Source organism: Sesamum indicum, linkage group LG1, assembly GCF_000512975.1.
Source record: "Sesamum indicum cultivar Zhongzhi No. 13 linkage group LG1, S_indicum_v1.0, whole genome shotgun sequence".
Classification (NCBI taxonomy): Eukaryota; Viridiplantae; Streptophyta; class Magnoliopsida; order Lamiales; family Pedaliaceae; genus Sesamum; species Sesamum indicum.
In genome coordinates, this window is record NC_026145.1 from 7,300,154 (window position 1) to 7,315,035 (window position 14,882).

Consider the following 14,882-nt stretch of genomic DNA (forward strand, 5'->3'; position numbering starts at 1 on the left):
ATTATTTAACACCAAACTAAAATACAAAGGGCCTTCACCAAAGAAATGACGACCTTAAATAAATTTCATAATCTAACTATTGATCACACTAGGAAAAAAAAATAATTGGCTGCAATGTTAATAGTTATAGTTATAAATTATGGTAAAAAATAATTTTATTAACTATGGTCGGATATAATTGACGCAAACAATTAAATTTTTCATCATTGAAAAAAAAATATTTGCTACAATTAAAAGTCATGGTAAAAATATGTATTAGACCATATTAAATGTTTTGGTCATCCTTACAAAAATTACGGACAATAATTATTACGTAATCGTAATCACTAACTATTTATTATTAATCAAAATAATTAATCATAATTAAATATTATGTTTCTTGTAATGTCGAAAAATTGATCAATGGGTCGTTTCGATTTATAGATGTAAACCCTCAAGTGACAAATGGAGATCTTTGGCAAACACACAAAAAGGGAAGTGGGGATATAATGTATAGCACGTGCTATCGATGAGATTCAAACTCAAGACGGCGAAATCCCATCTTGTTTGATAGATAGTCGATGCGGAGTCAGGAAATTGATTAAGATCAAGCCAAGGATTCGGACCCCAATAGCGCCACATATTTCATAAAGATGTAGCAAGTGAAATGAGTGTTGGTGTACACAGATCAACTAAAAGTTACCATATATAGAGATAGATCAAAGAACATGGTACTAGAAAATTACATTTGCAGAATGCATAGCATCCTGCAAGAAGGGAGTCACTTCGCATAGACGAGGTTTCCCTGACAAAAAGACAAGAAGTCATCAGCTTCGAAAGAGATCCCTAATTCATTCTTCTCATTCTGTGTTTCCCAATGTGTACATGCGCGCGCACGAGAGAGAGAGAGAGAGAGAGAGAGAGAGAGTTAAGCTAATTCATACGAGCCCGTCCATTAAATACGTATGCGGAAACTCTGATGTTTGGGTACCGATGTTTCTATTCAACTCGTCCATCATGATGACCTCTCGAGCCAGTTGATCTTCAATATCTTGAATTTCAGACTTAAGTCTCTCCACCTCGACTTTACGCGTCAACAGTTCTTTGTTCCTATTATCAATGCTCTCAAGACGCCTATTCCTTTCATCCACCATGCCTTTTGCTTCTTCTCTCAATATAACAGCATCTTTGATCTCATCGAGTCGATCATGCAACCACTGCACGTTCACGTTCATATTCTCCGCATCCCTGACAGCCGTGTAATACGGATCTAAGGTACTGATATCAATGTCTTTCAACTGTTTCTTTTCTAGATCTTGCACCACCTTACAGATGCCAAGCAAGACAAGGGTCTTCATGCAATCCGACTTCAACGAACAATCCTGAGTAATGTCCCCATGATTTTTGTTAATGGCCTTAAGCGTGTAGAAGAGGGTTTTGTCGATGTCTGAGGATCTTGATTTTAGCACCTTTGTTTCGTCTAAAGAAGTTTCTCTTCCAGCCATGTTATGTAGAGCATTAGCCACATGTTGTAAGATTTTGGGGTCGATGCTCGGATTCATCCAGTCGTCGAGGGCAACACCGTGGATTGGATCAGGAACTTCAGTGAGTGAAATATCAGTGACTGTCTCCTCAATATCACGGTTAAGAAATGTGGATCTCGGGGCAGCACGTGCTTGGTTTTCATCAACGGTTTGTGTAATTTGCGAGCTCTGTTCACAAACTTGATTGTTCGTTCTTGATCTTGATTGTTCCTTAGTGATCTGGAGAGACGTAAAAAAGCATGACGTCTGCTTTTGTGTCTGTCTTAACGAGGCCGCAGAGACCTGATCACCATTTCTTGTTCCTATTTCTTGACACGCTGCAAGAATGAAGAAGTTAGAAATAGTGATTTAATTAAAGAGATAATCAACCAAAAACAAACAGAACCGTAGTTCGTATAGCTCAAAACAACTAACTCGGATGGCCCAATTAATGCGAACAAAGAACAATCCTACGAGATAACCTCGTTGGATGATATCGTTAACAATCCTAGCTCAAACTATCAAGACATACACATCTGCAGAAATCGGACAAGCTGCAACAGTTAATTAGACTGAAATCAGGAGGCACAAGAAAAAAAATTACTATTGGCTACAATGTTAATGACTACAGCTAAAAACTATGGTAAACAGCTATTATTAACCACAGTTAAATAAAATCGATGCAAAAAATCCATCTTTTCCACAATGAAAAATTATTTGCTACAGCTCAAAGCCGTGGTAAAAACATTTCAAAGCCATGGAAAATGTATTAGCTGCCATCACAAATATCACGGCCAACAATCATTACGTGGTCGTAGTCAATAACTATTTGCTACGGCTATTCATTATTAATCATGACAATTAACCATGGTTAAATGTTATATTTCTTATAGTGAGGTTTCAAGCTTTTGCTAATTTTTTTAGTGAATTCGGCACTTCTGCTAAATGCAGTTCATTGTAGCCATGACATGTCTAGTTAATGAATCATTGAACGATTGGATATACCAAATGTCACTGCCCTTTCGACAATTTTTCTGTACACGTTCATGATTTATCACTATTTATTCTCGAAGCTTATCTTACGTAGAGCACAATTTGGCTTTTCAATTTGCTATTCATCTCCAAGCTAGCTTCAACTCTATCTTAAATGTAAGCAAAAGATTATGCTACATCATTAATCACTCCAGATACATATATCCTCCAACGAAACAAGTCCCAGGAGAACTGCAGCCCTCAAGTGTACGTAAAGAACACTCTCTCCTTCCCACAAAGAATGTGTTCCATTGTCCTGAAATGATCGGATTTCTTGTTCCTACTACATCTTTTATTCCATTTAAATCCTGCTACGTTTACAAGATCTTTCAATGACAGCCTTTCTACACATGTTATGTATATATTAAATGGAATCAAAGATATGGAAAAATGCAATTTTGGTCTAGTTTCTTAGGGATGATGGCAATTTTAGACCAGGTCCAATTCAAAATAGCGAATCAGGACAGTAATTTTCAAAAAATAGCAATTTAAGGACAAAATGCCATAATTTTGTCGGAATCATGCACATGATGAGCACGTGACCACATAAATTTGGGGATTTCTCCAAAATCCGGCGAATTAGCATACGTGGAAGTATTTTTTCAGCCAATGCTTCCCCATGCCACGGAAAAATACTTCCGTCGGATCTTGGAAATCCTAAATTAATGTGGTCACTTGCGCATCATGTGCGTGATTCCAGCAAAATTAGCGCATTTTGTCCTTAGATTGCTATCTTTTAAAAAATTTCTATCTTGATTCGCTATTTCGAATTGGACGGGACTAAAGTTGTCACCACCCCTAAAAAACTGGACTAAAATGACATTTTTCTCTAAAAGATACAACATAATTTGAAATAGAAAATCCAATTCAATGCTATTTATGATGTCAATTTCTAACAAATGCCTTTTAAGCCCCACTTTTTAAATTTATTGACAAAGAAGATAAATTTCTTCTTAACACATATGTATGTGTATATATTTTAGTGATCACACAATGATTAAGTGGCGATTGAAAATTGATTATTTACTTAATCAACATGTTTTTTGGTTATTGAGAATATTTGTAATGTTGAAAAGGAGGGATGGTATGTGAACATCAAAGTTTTCTTATTTGATTTGATATTCTCTATTAAAATTAGACAAGGAATTAAGAACCCCAGAAAAGAAAAAAGCAGTAATGAAAAATAACAGTTAATAATGCTGCTCTCAAGCTATAAATCACACAGATATTTGCTTGAATATAAGTAGATTAAAGCCAAAAATAAATAAAAATTAAAATGCTCAAGCACGCATAAGTACTGCAAAAACCCAAATGAAGAGCTCTGACAAAGCTTACAAAGCTGAGACATGATCCGAGCTTTTGGCGGTCGGCCTCTCCGGCGACGACCCGTCGGCTGCTGCTGCGCAGGAGGAGGCGAGTAGAACTGTGGCCGCGATCTTTTCCTAGAGGTACGCCGAGGCGGGTGCTGCTGTCTAGTAGAATCAGGAGTTAGTCCCTGAGAAAACCCATTTTCTAGAGAAGAGGGAGTATGATTTCTTGAAGATACAGCGGCGGCAGAGGTGGAAGGTTTGAGTGGTTGGGGCGGGAAACCCGGCGGCGCGTCAGGCACTGGAGGAGGCCAGACCCAGCTGTCAGGCAAGCAAAGTTTGCATTCTCCTTCTTTCTCCTTCTTTACCATGGCTTTCTCAGAGCATTTAAGCTTCTAGACAGAGAGAGAGGGAGGAATTGTTTATGATTCTAGAAAGTATCGAGAGGGAACAGAGAGTGAGGGTAGTGTGTGTGTGTGTGATGTGGGGAAGCAGAGCAACATTTGAGAAGCAAAATGCAGAAAAGACAAGTGCATTGGGAACTGTTGAGACATGAGACATGCATGGTGATGATGATAATGGGGTTGGTTCCAATTTTTTGGTATTTTTTTGAGAGTGGTTGGTTCCAAATTCCATAACTCTATTTTTAATATTGTTATTTATGGGATAAATAGCAATTTACCTCATTATGAAATTAAAAATGAGCACATTATTCCCTATGAAAAAAATATAGTCATTTATCATCCTATACTTTTAAAATGAAGTAATTTACTTTCTTATACACGGAGGTAAATTGCTTCACTGTAAAAATTATAGAGGGATAAATTATTGTATTTTAAAATATACAAGGAGATAATTGCTATTTTATTTTTTATATGGGGGTAATTTGCTCATTTAAGATATCATAAGAGAGTTGCTTGCATTTTTTTCCTTATTTACGGGGATTTATTTATCAATTATTAATTAGTTTACTACACTTACTATCAACATTTTAAACTACATATGTTGTTCAAGAAAGAATTAAAATAACAAAAAATGAAAAATAACAAAGAGCCGCAGCTATGCGTAAGAACAATAAGAGAGTGTTAAACAATCCGTAAACTTCAAGCCCATAACTTGGAGGCCCACATACCAAACCCATTACCACTTGGAGGCCCTCTACTCGGTACCCGACCCACCTCAGTAAACCCGACCCGGGTTAACCACTATATATTCCCCATTCTTCTAACCCTAATCAGTTTTTCTCTCCCCTCATTCGGTTTCCGCCGTTTCTCTCCTCTATCCTCCTACAACCTTCCATGGCAGTTACGCTCTCCTCTCTTCCCCATCTCCGACGGTTTTCTAAAGCCAATCCAATGACTTTTAGGAAACTGCCTAACGGATTAGTTCCCCGGACGTTTTAGTGAGCTCTATAAATGGGAGTCTCATCCTCCCCTACCGCGATATAGAAATCTGTTTTCTTCTTCTCTACACCTCTGAAATATTTCTTTGTGATTCTACTGTGTGGTGGGTTGTGGTGATCGGTCATCTGTTCTAAATCTGTGTGATCTGATTCTGTTGGGAACAGTGTGTAGAGGAGCAACCGTGGTTTTGAGTTGGGTGTCTGGGTACGGTATTTTGTGACCGTGTCCCTTCTATATTGGATCTGGCTCTATCTCCTGAGCCACTTTCAAACAGCAATTTATCTTCTTCATTTCCTGTTATTTTCTATTATTCATTTCTGTAATAATTCTTTTTATATTCTGCCTGTAATATTGAGGAGTTTTATATTCCATATCAGTGTAATAGTTGGGTAGGTTATATTGATAAAGAAATACCACTGGAGGGTTATTCCCTACAGTGGTATCAGAGCCTGCATTCTGATCCGTGTTTATCCTTGGTGGCGGTAACTTTCGATAAACCCCTCCTCTGGTTCTTTGTTTCCCTTATTTTTAGTTCATATTACTGTTATATTTCGTTACTTCCGATTATCTCTGTTTGCTGTGGTAAAGCCCCCTAATATCCCTCTTGGTCGGACCCTTGAGGTCGTCGGGTATCTAGACGGGACTTAGGCTGGTGAGCCTCGGTTCTGGTATATCTGTTATATTACCTGTTGATTCTTGTCATTACTATTATCTTCTCTTACCTGTGTATTTTCTGATAACTAGCTGAGACTTAATCTCTGTGAAACTCTCTCTGTTCTTTGCTCCTGTATATTTCTGATTACTATCTGTGTGTATTCCTCTATTACTCTTACACCTCTTTGAAATCTTGGACTTGTTTTTCCTTGAAAATTACTCTGCTTCTGTAATTCTGTTTTCTAAGTGCTGTGTTTAAATCTGTCGTTTTGAGACTTTCTGTTTTGTCTATAAAACCCGAACATTTCTTAAAACTCTTTTCAAAATGGCTGGTTACAGTCTTCAACCCTTTGACGGAAAAACCGATTTTTCTATTTGGCAACAAAAGATGAAAGGCATTCTTATTCAACAAAAGGTTTTCAAAGCCATTGATGGCAAGTATGTTGAAAATGTTTTCGAAGAAAAGAAACAAGAAAACGATGAATTTGCTTACTCCTCCATTATTTTAAACTTGTCTGATACTGTTTTGCGAAAAGTTGGTAAACTAGAGTCTTCAAAAGCTTTATGGGATAAACTAGAAGAACTGTACACTGAAATTTCTCTACCAAATAAACTGTTTTTGTTAGAAATTTTTTTAGATATAAACTTGATCTTTCTAAAAATATTGATGAGAATCTAGATGACTTCACTAAACTAATTCAAGATATTAAACTCACTGGTGATAAATATATTGATGAATATTCTCCTATCGTACTCTTGAATGCCATACCTGAATCCTACTCTAATGTAAAGGCTGCCATTAAATACGGAAGGGATAGTGTTAATCTAGAAACTATGGTTAATGGGTTAAAAAGTAAAGAATTAGACCTTAAGACTAATAAACCTAGCCAGAACCAACATGAGATTAACTCTGTTAGGGGTAGGACTAAGTTTAGGAATTATAACTCTAGGTACAACAGTAGGAGTAGGAGTAGAAATAAAAACAATAGGAGTAAGTCAAGACCAAGAGAAAACAACTTTAAGGATGACAAAATAAAAGATAGACGTTGCTATAACTGTGGAATAAAAGGACATTATATAAAAGATTGTAGAAAACCTAGACGTGAAAACAGAGATTATGATGATAAAGAGAAAATCAATAATGTGTCCATTGAGTCAAATGGTGAAGTTTTTGTTATATATGAAGCAAACTCTGTAAATTCCTTTGACATGCATGAATGGTTGATTGATTCTGGTTGCACATTTCATATGAGTCCTTTCAAAGACATCTTTTCAAATTTGAGATATGAGCATATTGGTTTTGTGTCCATGGCTAATGAGAAAAATGCGAAATAAAGGGTCTTGGTGACATCTCATTATGTTTTGAAGAAGGTTACAAAATGATTTTGAAAAATGTCAGATATGTTCCTGACTTAAGTCATAACCTTATATCATGTGCTGCATTACAAGAAGTAGGGTTAGAAGGAAGGTGGGGTAAAGGTATTATGAAAATTATGAAAGGCTCTGTTTTTAAAGCTGAACGAAAACGAAACCTTTACATCTGCACTGCTACATATAACAATATTGCTGCATCTATTTTTGAAAACAATAAAACCACTCTTTGGCATTAAAGGCTTGGACACATTGGCATGAAAGGACTTGAATTCTTAAAGAAAGATGGAATTCTGAATGATAAGATTGACAAATTGGACTTTTGTGATGAATGTGTCATGGGTAAGCATCATAGAGTTCATTTCCCTGCATACTTGAATTCGAAAGATGGAATTCTGAATGATAAGATTGACAAATTGGACTTTTGTGATGAATGTGTCATGGGTAAGCATCATAGAGTTCATTTCCCTGCATCCCCATCCCCAAATCCATCTATGTCCACATGCATTTTAGATTATGTTCATGCCGATGTTTGGGATCCATCTAATGTGCCTACTCATGGTGTTAATCGATATTTCTTGTCAATCATTGATAACTATTCTCGTAAAGTATTTGTTTTTTGATGAAGCATAAATCAGAAGTTTTTGATAAATTTGAAAAGTGGAAAATCCTTGTTGAAAACCAAACTAGTAAGAAGCTGAAATCACTTAGAACTGATAATGGTTTAGAGTTCTGTAATCAACTTTTTTATGAAATGTGTGATAAGTTTGGTATAAAAAGGCATAAGACTAATCCTTATACTTCTCAACAAAATGGTGTAGCTGAACGCATGAATCGTACTCTATTCGAAAAAGTAAGATGCCTATTGATTAGTTCTGGTTTGCCTAAATCGTTTTGGGGAGAAGCTGTTTTAACTACTGCACATCTGATAAATATGTCTCCTTCTGTGCCATTATCTGGTAAAACTCCCGAATTTATGTGGAATGGAAAATTGCCTGATTTATCTCGCTTACGTGTGTTTGGATGTTCTGCTTTTGTTCACCAAAATATTGATAAACTTGAACCTAGATCCCTTAAATGCATTTTTATTGGTTATCCTGAAGGGGTAAAAGGTTACAGATTGTGGGTTAGGAGTCAACCAGGTTTTAAAGTCTTAATTAGTAGAGACGTTACCTTTAACGAAAATAAGATGCCATGCTTAGAAAAGGCTCAACCCATAGAAAAGAAAACCACCTTTAACAAAGTAGATATAGAGGATAACTAAGAAGGGGAGGGATTAGAGAATAATCAAGAACAAAATGCAGAAAATCTCGAAAGCATAGGAAATACAAACCCTTTAATCAACCCCCTAGATAACTATCAACTTGCTAGAGATAGGGATAGAAGACAAACTAGGATACCCTCAAAACTTAGGGATTTTCACACAAGTCTAAATACCGAACTAGGAGAACCATCTAGTGTTGAAGAAGCCTTAAAATCTGAAAAATGGCTTAGTGCTATGAAAGAAGAAATGAAATCACTAAAAGATAACAAAACTTGGATCCTTGTTCCTAAACCAAAAAATGCTTCCGTTGTTGATTGTAAATGGTTGTTCAAGATAAAACAGGAAAATCCCATAAAATACAAGGCTAGACTAGTTGCTAAGGGATTCACACAAAAAGAAGGCATAGACTACAATGAAATTTTCTCACCAGTTGTAAAATACACTACAGTTCGAATTATACTTGCTCTCACTGCATACTATGACTGGGAATTAAAATAAATGGACGTTAAAACTGCTTTTCTACATGGTGACTTGGATGAAAACATTTACATGAATCAACCTTTTGGTTTTTCTGATATGTCTAAACCTGATTATGTGTGTCTGTTGAAAAAATCTCTATATGGACTGAAGCAATCCCCTCGTCAGTGGAATAAAAAATTTGATGTATTCATGTTGTCCTTAAATTTCTCTAGGAGTAACTACGATCATTGCCTTTATTTCAAGTATGTAGATAATACCCCTATTTTTCTGGTACTATATGTTGATGACATGTTGATTGCTAGTCTTAGTTTACAACATATTCATGTTTTACAAAAAGATCTATGCAAAGTCTTTGAAATGAAAGACCTTGGTAATGCAAAACAAATTCTTGGTATGAGTATTATTAGGGATAGAAATACGTCTTCTATTCTCTTAAATCAGAAAACATATCTTTTAACTATTCTCAAAAAGTTTTCAATGGAAAATGCAAAACCCACTATTGTACCCTTGGCTACCCATTTTCAGCTATGTAAAAATCAATGCCCTAAAACTGAAAGTGAAATACAAAAGATGAATAAGATCCCCTATTCTAATGTGATTGACTCTGTTATGTTCCTAATGGTATGCACGAGGCCTGATGTTGCTTATGCTATTAGCCGTTTGAGTAGATACATGTCTAACCCAGGTCCTTCTCATTGGGAAGCCTTGAAATGGTTACTTAGATATTTGCGTGGGTCTGAAAATATTGGCATTAAATTCTCTAAACATTCTGCACATGCACATCTTGTTGGATATGTAGATTCAAATTATGCAAACGACAGAGATAGTCGTAAATCCACCACCTCTTACATGTTTACATTCTGTGGGTCATACATTAGTTGGAAATCCCAACTTCAACATATTGTTGCTTTATCTACTACTGAAGCTGAATACATTGCTACTACTGAAACTTTTAAAGAAGCAATATGGCTTAGTGGGCTTTTAAATGAAATTGGTTTCTTAAAGGAAAAACCTGTGATTCTTTCTGATAGCCAATCTTCTATTCAATTATGTAAAAACCCTGTTTTTCATGATAGAACAAAGCATATAGATGTTAGGTATCACTTTATTCGCGATATTGTGGGAAAGAATGAGATAAAATTAGAAAAAATCAGTTCAGATGAAAATCCTGCAGACATGGGCATTAAGTGCTTGCCATAGAAAAATTCAGTAAGTGTTTAAAAATACTCCTGTTAAATCCCGACTATTATTTCCTTGTCTTTAGTGTTTTAGCTGCAGGTATATCCATGGAGTATTTCATGGCAATGATGAGAAAACCAGATCCATAATCCCCTGACCTACCTTATTGGGTATTTGGTCCAAGGTGGGGTATGTTAAACAATATAGCCCAAATCCGTAAACTTCAAGCCCATAACTTGGAGGCCCACATACCAAACCCATTACTACTTGGAGGCCCTCTACCCGGTACCCGACCCACCTCAATAAACCCGACCCGGTTTGACCACTATATATTCCCCACTCTTCTAACCCTAATCAGTTTTTCTCTCCCCTCATTCGGTTTCCACCGTTTCTCTCCTCTGTCCTCCTACAACCTTCCATGGCAGTTACGCTCTCCTCTCTTCCCCATCTCTGACGGTTTCCTAAAGCCAATCCAATGGCTTTTAGGAAACCGCCTAACGGATTAGTTCCCCAGACATTTTAATGAGCTCTATAAATGGGAGTCTCATCCTCCCCTACCGCGATATAGAAATCTGTTTTCTTCTTCTCTACACCTCTGAAATATTTCTTTGTGATTCTACTGTGTGGTGGGTTATGGTGATCGGTCATCTGTTCTAGATCTGTGTGATCTGATTCTGTTGGGTACAGTGTGTAGAGGAGCAACCGTGGTTGTTTTGAGTTGGGTGTCTGGGTACGGTATTTTGTGACCGTGTCCCTTCTATATTGGATCTGGCTCTATCTCCTGAGCCACTTTCAAACAGCAATTTATCTTCTTCATTTTCTGTTATTTTCTATTATTCATTTCTGTAATAATTCTTTTTATATTCTGCCTGTAATATTGATGAGTTTTGTACTTCATATCAGTGTAATTGTTGGGTAGGTTATATTAATAAAGAAATACCACTAGAGGGTTATTCCCTACAGAGAGATACACAAAGATCACATGCATTCACATAGGGTTCGCAGGTCACTCTTATTGTGTGAGGAATTTAAAGAGTACTGCGGCATCAACAAAATGGATTGCAAACCAAATTAAAGAAGAGTATACGAAAATTCCACATTGAGGTCCAAATTTGGTGTTTATGAAAATTCTAGCAAATTGCACAGAGTTAGGAAGATTGCAAGGAAAATGGCAGCAAGGGATCAAGAAAGATCTATGCAAAATTTCGGGTAAATTACATTATTTGTCCCATAAGTGGATCTATTTTCAATTTTAGTCCCACACTCAAGCCAATTCGCACATTTAATCCCATATGTGGATTTTTTTTTCAATTTCAGGACCAAAGAGCGGACTCCCTTAAAAAATTGAGGCTGACGTTAAGTTTTTAAAAGAATCCTTCCTTTGATCCTGAAATTGAAAAAAAAATCCACATATGAGACTAAATGTAGAACTAAAATTGAAAATATGTCCACTTATGGAACAAAAAAATGTAATATACCCCAAATTTCCAAGATGCATAGCTGCACTTAAACAATGAAATCCTGGGCATTTTGTCAAATTGAAATGTGATAGGTTGAATATCACTACTCCATCTTGCTTCATACTTTTCAAAGAATATTTATAATCTTTAAAGCTCAATCTTAAAGGGCCACATAAGGAAGAGGGTTTGATGCTATTGCATTAGACACAAATTCTGAAAATTTTCCAATTGTAATTATTGAGTAGGAATTACTTCTTGGACAGCTTGAAAATTTATTTGTAAGACGACAGTACTGTCACTTTCTTAGAGTGTGTTTGGTTGGGATAAAAAGTGAAAATATAAGAGAAGTGGAAGTAAAAATGAATATATAGGAGATAGTTTGGTGTTTGGTTAGGAGAAAGAGATGGAGGTGAAGTACAACCCGATATATATGAAACCCCTTCGGAGTCCGATTTTATTCGTGTGATTAGTTAGCATCACACAAATGAGTAATTCATATGTGTGTTCTGTTTTTAAATTATAGAATTAGGTAAATTAAATTATAATTTAAAAATAAAACCACGTGCAGTATATAAATATATCTATATATATATATACACATATACTAGTTGTAGCATGCAATTTTCACGAACATATAACTATTTATAGTGTGAGATAAAGAGAAAAAAATTATAAAATAATATAAAACTTGGAGATGATGAAAAAAAAAAGTATGTGGAAAAAAAGAAATGCAGAATAAAGTAAAGAAAAAATAAATTATAATTGTGTCTTTATTAAAAATATAAAAGTTTGTAAGAAAAAATAAATATGGAGAACATAAGAGAAAATTAAAAACATATTAAAATTACTATTATGGGAAATTTTTTTTAAAGAACAAAATCAATGAAAGGGTAAAATACGACAATCAAAAATTGGTACGATTAATAGATTGTCTTTTGTAATAATTAGCAACAGTAGCACGCGATTCCCGCGCACATAATTTTATTGAATGCAATCTGAAAATTACTCATATTTTTTAAAATTATTTAGAAAATTTAATACATATAAATAAGAATCGAGAACAAACTAATTTCTATAAAATAGTCGTTCTTAAAAAAAAAAAATCCACATGAAATGAAGACATTAGAGTTTTAAAAACTAAAGTGAAAGTTTTTCATAAATTAAAATAATTTTTTCACAAATCAATCCAATTTGAAGTTGTAATGACTTAAATTAAAAAAGTTATTATGTATTCACCTTTCATTGTTATTAAAAAAGTTATTGAACAATAACTTAAATTATGAGTGGGAAAGATTGTAACTTTGTAAAGAATTTCTTGAACACTACACTCAATCTTATTCTAACCAAAACTTTTGTTCTTTTTGCAGCTTCGTTGGTTTATTTATTGTTATTTTGTATGTAAAATAAACAATATTTTGTGTGCAATAATAATATATGTAAATACTCTCACATACATATAATATACACTCAGATAGTAAATTGATATTAGTTCTTATTATAAAAGAATTGAACCAAATAAATGCATCATATATATGTTGAGTTGTAACCTCTAAGGAAAAAAATGATTTCAAATTTTATTCAACATCCAAGATAATAAGTTTTAGTCTACACTAAAAGCTCTTAAAATCAGCATGCAGATTTCAAAATAATGAGAATTTATATAAATTCAAATTACTCGTAGTATTGGGGTTGCGGACCAACAATCCAGCAAAAGGGCCTTGCTCCTCTCCTTATCAGTCGAGCTCAATTACATCGATTCTTCTAAAATAATACCGTTAAAAATTGAAACCAAATATGATCAATGTGTATCTTAAACTTAAACTAATATTAATGCTAATTTTCTTGAAGAAATATGCAAAGAATATAGAAGTTGGAACTAAAGTAATATTTTGAGTTATGTCATTTAAAAGAATATTTTGAAAAGTCAATCAACTTATCCCATAATTACATAAATTCTCACCTTTTTTTTGCTTTTGTTTTTTGAACAAAACCAACCCTATTGCCTCCCCCCCCCCCCCCTCTTTTTCCCCCCCCCCCCCCCCCTTTTTTTTATGGACAAAACCCTATTGGCTTCCTTTAGCATGCTAGAAAAGGGCTAAAACTGTAAAACCACAGAAATGAAATGTAATTTTTTCTTTTCAACTTCTAGATTAGTATGTCTTTTTTCTTCAAATGTCTACTTTTATCCTTAATTGAAATGCTCTGTATGTGGACCTCTTCTCGATCCAAATGGATTCCTTTGGAGGATTTTGCATATCAGTCTAAGATTCTTCATGCAATGTTGTACAGAAAAAACTAATTAAGGGAGAAAGAAAATAAACATGAAAGAAGAAGATTTATGTTGATAACAATTGAGACCTTGGCTATGATGCTGTAATTGCTACGATTTTTTGGTTCACAGACTTCTTCTTTGCCTTCATGCACGACTTGATTCCACAACTGCCCAATTCTTCATTCTCTCCAGATTAATATTATTTTTTTCATTCATGAAAATTGGGCGAATTCTGTAAAGAAAGTTGAGGGTGCAAGAACCACTCACTTTGGTAGGATGGCTACTGTCTCCAGAGCTTAGAGACCTGGAGACGTTTCTGGACAAGGGTAGGAGCCCTAGCGTTCCTCTGCCGGCCACAGCCTGCGGATGGCTAATGGGTTGGGATTAGAGTAGGAGAACATGGAAAGAAAGTGGACAAAGTGATAAAAATGAGGTTCAACGTTGAGGAAATTTTCACTAGAAAAGAAATGACTATTGATTACAATTTTAATAGCTATGGATTAAAAAATATGATATGTACATAATTTTTATTAATCATGGTTATATAAAACTAATGCGAAAACATAAATTTTTCACCCAGAAAAAGTTATTTACCATGGCTAAAAGCGATAATAAAAATATTTGCCATTGCTTTTAACCCTAACAATTGTTTTAACCATACTCGCAGATACCATAACCAACAACCGTTATATAACTGTTGACAATGGCTATTTGCTATGATTATTTTATTTTTAGCCATGGCAATTAACCTTGATTAACTGATGCAAATTTTTATAGTGTGCAATAATAACTACAGTAATGTGATGTAGTAATAATTAATATTTAAAATTATCTAATTGTATTTATAATTTATTTAAAGGTATAATCATTATAGATAATTAGATAGATGTATAAAGGATATTTTTGGTAACTCAAAAAATTAATGTCGTTGTGTAAATAACCGTGCAATTTGTGAGAT

The 14,882-nt window shown here is 34.7% G+C and overlaps 1 protein-coding gene across 1 annotated transcript; it reads right to left on the minus strand.

The window, feature by feature from the left end:
• Positions 605-4,350, minus strand: LOC105157792. Its single transcript, XM_011074272.2, has 2 exons — positions 3,870-4,350; positions 605-1,840 (listed from the first exon to the last, which is right to left on the minus strand). The coding sequence occupies exons 1-2, from the start codon at positions 4,210-4,212 to the stop codon at positions 918-920; spliced, it is 1,266 nt and encodes a 421-aa protein (XP_011072574.1). The 5' UTR covers positions 4,213-4,350; the 3' UTR covers positions 605-917.